This window comes from Porites lutea, chromosome 9, assembly GCF_958299795.1.
Source record: "Porites lutea chromosome 9, jaPorLute2.1, whole genome shotgun sequence".
Lineage (NCBI taxonomy): Eukaryota > Metazoa > Cnidaria > Anthozoa > Scleractinia > Poritidae > Porites > Porites lutea.
In genome coordinates this window covers 22,043,695-22,049,183 of record NC_133209.1, presented here as the reverse complement: position 1 = coordinate 22,049,183, position 5,489 = coordinate 22,043,695, and the positions used below count along the sequence as shown (strand labels likewise).

At 39.9% G+C, this 5,489-nt stretch overlaps 1 protein-coding gene across 1 annotated transcript; it reads right to left on the bottom strand.

The window, feature by feature from the left end:
- Nucleotides 1-4,225: 4,225 nt before the first annotated feature.
- LOC140949040 (orexin/Hypocretin receptor type 1-like) lies at nt 4,226-5,227 on the bottom strand. The gene has a single exon (XM_073398293.1). The coding sequence runs from the start codon at nt 5,225-5,227 to the stop codon at nt 4,226-4,228; it is 1,002 nt and encodes a 333-aa protein (XP_073254394.1).
- Between the last annotated feature and the right edge of the window lie 262 nt (nt 5,228-5,489).

The following is a 5,489-nucleotide window of genomic DNA, read 5'->3' as shown; positions in this document are numbered from 1 at the left end:
TCTGGAGATCTCGTCTGTGAGTGAACTCAGATCTGCAAGCTCGATGATACTTTACAGGCCTTCTAGGGAACTCGCTTTCGCCTACAGATAGCTCGAGTATAGCTCTGTGGTCTAGAATCAATGCTACACGATACAAGTTTTCCAATGAATTCATTTCGCTAAATAAGAACCACTTCCATTATAAATGATGCATACCTCATCCATTTGTGAACTAGAGGGCAATGAACGCGAACTAATACGAACGATAAATCGATCGTCAGGGCCGCCATTTTGGAAAGTGTTAACTAAGAGGACTGTATCCTAGCGTAGGAAAGAGGCTGTTTGAGAAATAGTTAACTGAGCAAAACATTTCATTCGTTCAATTATCGATCGTTAGAGAAGGGTTAATTGTCGTCATTATTCATTCAAAATATTTCCCCAATTCTGATTGGCTAAAAGCACACGCATAATTCACCATAACCAGCTACTGATGACCAAATTTGGAAGAATTTTGCGTTTAATGAACCGATGACGTCGGAAGTGCAGCCTTCGTGCAGGTTAATGCACCGTTAACCGAGAAGACCTGTGGACGAGGTTGAGTTGTTTTGGTTCTGAAAACAAAAAATGGCGGACATTCACTCGTTTCCAGTGTAAGAACTAGGCGAAATAATAGCTAAATGCAAGGCAAGAACAGCAGGAAGACATCTCGAAGGTCGACATCTGCTATTTGGAGAATATTTGCGGAGCTGAACAAGCCTAAACGTGCACTATCGAAGGCTGAACTTAACATCGATGGGGGAAGGTAAGCATGTTCTAGCTATGTTTTAAAAAATGAATTATTTTGAATGAATAATAAAACGATTATTGAGTTCTGCTTTTGTATCATAGGAAGAATTATGGAGTTCTTGGAGGGTGTTATCCGCCTCGGCGGCCTCGACGGTAACACCTTCCTCGATCTCCATAATTCTTCATAGATACTCAGCCCCTTTCATTAATTGTTAATTAATTCAAATTTGATACGGCCGTTATGATCGACCACTTTGGTCCACATCCTATGACGATAGCGATTTTGGGGGCTCATGTGAAAATTCGCGGCGTCACTTTAGGTCATTAGAGGCAAGCAATCTCCACCATTTTTGGCATCGACCTTCGCAAACTATCTGGCTTTGATTTTCCGGAGGCTGGGTGGAGAGGGACACGTGGAAGTGGAAGGATATGGGAGAATTTGTAACGACCTTGTCGTTTTATTATGTATTAGTCGGGGGTGTCGCAGAACACGACGCTAAAACATATGGTAAGTTATCTTTATTAATTTGTATTACATTATGTCATCATGTATGGGATCAAAAGTGCAAAATTCTTTACTTCAAGAAGCATTTCTACCGATCACTTATATCAAGCCAAGAGAGAATGATCTAAAGAGAGCGGATCTCCCATACATGACCCTATTTCCATGAAAATTATTTTCAATCTATTCTTGGTTCCGTGTCATACTGCGTGGTTATTTTAAGGACGCCACCTTATTGGTCGGTTAGAGTAGCGTCATGTAATTTAAAACTTGGCGGGTAATTCATTTCACTGCCGATCACGCACAGAAAGCGATATGACGTGCAAACTTGGTATTACTTTTGCCGACGAGTCAAAAGATTTCTACGTAGAAAAATCTGGTCGGAGCGGTTGCCGAAGAGCAAAACGTTCCTGGCTTGTGGAAGTTCGCCGGAGAAAGCGGTTCCGAAAATTTCTAATTGAGGTCTTCGGTACATCAGTACATGAAAACATTGTACAAAAACGACAGCTGTCTCTTCCGGCGACATCCACGCACACCCGCGAGCTGTGATACCGTCGTTTGGATCCAACTGTGGACACGTATTACGAGAAAATAGGTTCAAAGTGGGTTCAAACATGAATGGTTGGCTGCCAAACATTTGAATTTTGAGAGGGCGCTAGACAAATGTGGGCACACCGCTCACTATAAAGAATTGACCGAAACCGGAAACCTCGCATAAAAAGTTTCTGGCATCCAGGTTAGCGATTGCCTAACAGCTTGAAGCATCTGACCTGATTTGTGTTCGCAGGGCGAAATATTTATCGCAAGTATTAGACGTCAAGAAGAAGTAATGCAGTTTGAAACTCTCAAGAATAATTCTTCAAAGCAAATGTGCCGTTTCTGAACAAAAAACATTTCTGGAAAAAGAGAAAAAATATCTTGCACATTTGCATAAACAATTGAAGCCATCCACCAATTAAAGGTTTCATGTTTCGCGCGTGATAACCTTTGCCTTTGGCTTTGACGGTGTGTCAGAATTCAATATTTGTTACTTTAAATGGCTACCAGCCGTTAGAAAATCTCAATCTTTCATCTCAAAGTGAAATTTTGACTCCAAATTCCCAAATTATGAGCGGAACGCGCTGATCAAAAACATGTCAACAACAGGAGTCGATTGGTATCGGTTCGTGGCGCTAATTACAAAAACGGCTGTCAAACTTCAAATGTTTGGCGGCGAAACATGTCACGTTCACGTGAAAGTAGACCACGCGGGTCACAGAAAAAAAAACAAAAACAAAAATAACCTACGCAGTACGCGCGCAAACTTTAAATAGACTTAAAAGCATTATCATGGGGCACAGGGATTTGCTCTCTTAGTTCATTCTCTCTTGATCAAGCCGAGTGCGGGCGTTACGAAATACAGTAAATGTATGACATCACATGTCGCGCGTGACGTCACAATCCCTGGAACAGTTCGGATGGTCCACCTGTGCTCTCAGCTGATGGACTATTAGTTAGGAACAACGCCACCGAACCAGAAGTGAACGTTTTGAACAAGCTGGATGATATTTCACAGTAAAACATGATAAAAATTATAAGCCCTTCTGGTGATTAATGGTCTTGGAACTGAGTCGTAGGACATACATTTTATTTTATAACTATTCAAAACAATAACATAGCTTGCAAAAAATGGAGCACAAAAACGATATTAAAAGGGAAAGAGAATCAATATTTGGGAGGAAAATCTAAATAAACGAAACTGAACCTGACGTAAATCTCTAACTTGAGTGAAGTAGGATCTCCTAATCATCAGCCACACAGCTATTGTAATAATTATTTTTGCTCAATGTACCTGGCGACTTTTAGAGAGATTGCTCTCATCTCAATCGTATTTCCAGACCACTCTCTCTTGAGCTGCTTGCTATGTTTTCTAAACAATAATTCATTGGCATTTAATGTGGACCAATGTTGACACAGAATGATAAAATTGACATAATAAAGGGGGAAAGTACCTTATTACATGAAGTTTTCGCGACACTTTAATTTCGCGAATTTCACGATTTTTTTTTTTTTAATCGCGAAATTAAAGTAACGCGAACAATGAGTGTCGCGAACATAACATGACGCGAAAATTAAGTGAATGACAATATATTAATAATAGCTAATAATGAAGAAAGGACGAATTTACACAAACGACCATGGAGATCATAGTCAGTTGGCTAAAATTGACGAACAGGCGTAAAATTCTTGTGGAAATTGTTAGAACTTTGTTGCTAACGTTCTCATGTAGACCCTTGACAGCTGCTCTTGTTATGAATTTTGACGTTATTATAAATGAAGTTGTTCTATTTGCTTCAAGGATAATACTTAATATCGCCAAATTAAAGGGATTCAAAGGACAACAATTTCGCAAAATCGCGAAATTTAAGAGTCGCAAAATGCGTGCATCGTAAAATCGCGAAATTAACGTGTCACGAAAATTTCACGTAATAAGGTAAATTCGATATAATCATATTTTCTTTTCTAAATTTGCGACGAAACGAATTAGTCTGATTGGGGGCGGGGTTGAAAAACGCATTCTACCTCGTTAATTTTAAAATCAAAGAAAACCAAGAAAACATTATGATATTGTCACTTTTATACATAAGAATATGATTTTCGATATAGGCAGCCTTAAGCTGCCGCTTACGTAAAACACGATTTTTTTTTTTGCAATAAGTTGCCAGAGGCCAGAGGCCAACATACGTTTAAAGGCCTTGTCTACAAATTTAAGCTAGCAAACCGTCGGACGTCTTCTGACGTCTTCATTTTGGTAACAAAAAGCTGTTCCACACTCGTACTCTGGCATATTCAGTTCATTATAAACATTCTTTAAGGCTATTTTCCAAAGTTAAGGCATACAACTAAGTGATTATGGAAACCTGGCTTGCGGGTATAGTAGGAGGTGGCACTTTCTAACAGTCATTGTTATTACTGAGATTAAAATCGTGTTACAAACGTTTCTGTTGTTTCATTGAAATTACACTGAGGACTCTGTGGCCTTGGTACATATACCTCGTGGGAGTTTCGGACTAGTAACATCCGGGTAAATGCCAATCTGATTCTGCTACTTAAGGATATATACAGCCACGGGTTGATAGCGCTGTTTGCATGGGCCAACCAAAGTCCCAGATACATGGCAATTAATGGAGGCTGGAAATAAAATGTCTTTATTGCCCAGATTAGGTGTATTACTTGCGCGGGAAGCCAGGAAAGAGCAAATACCACAACGATGATTATAAGCATTCGGATTAGTTTCCTTTTGCTGTCTTCTCTCTTGCGGCGCTGATGCTCTACAATCGACGAATTGCCAGGTACATAGTTGGACCATATTTTACGGGCAATTTTGATGTACAGTGGTGAAATAACTCCCAGTGGAATTAGATAGGTGACAACAAAAATGTACAGGAAAACGATACGAAAAGTCTGGGTCTGGTTTCCTAAAACGTTTGCGTGAAACTCGCATGAAGAGAGTTCATAATTTAACTTGTAGATGAAAGGCATAAAAGCCATGGAAGCAGTAGAAGAGATCCAAATCATAGGTGAAACAATTTTGGCCTTTCTAAACCAGACATCACGAGCCATCAGGGGATAGAAAACTGCGTAGAATCTATCGATCGCCATGAATACTAGACAGAGGATAGAAGCCATTGAAGTGGTGTAAGAAATCAGTATGAAGCTCCTGCAAGTTAAGTCAGCAGGCAATCCAGATATCTTCCACTGACTGTTTGTGTGAAGATGGACAATGGAAAAAGGCATCATGAAAAACGCCACTAATAAATCAGCTACGGCCATGTTGACGAACATGGAGCTAGTTAGTGATCGTACTTCGGGTTTTCTCCACACGATGTAGATCAGGAGACAGTTTCCTACTACGGCAGAAAGCATCGCCACGCCGTACATTGCAGTTAATGTGGTCACTGCCGTCTTACCCGTTTCCATCTTGTGTAGTAGTGTCTGTCGAAAAAAGGGTGTTTTTTTTTTATTGGTTGATATAATTGGTCGATGAACTGGTGAGTGCAGCTGATGGGTTGATAGATTAATAAATGAACAAGCACAGAGTTACGGTGGTTAAACACAGTTTGATTGGTTGCAGTGGGTTAGCGTTCATTTGGGGTGTTATATTTAAGTCTCGCTGCAAATCTCAAATTTACCACGGACAAAATACATTTATAAGCCACGACATTTGTTAAAAGCAAGATTT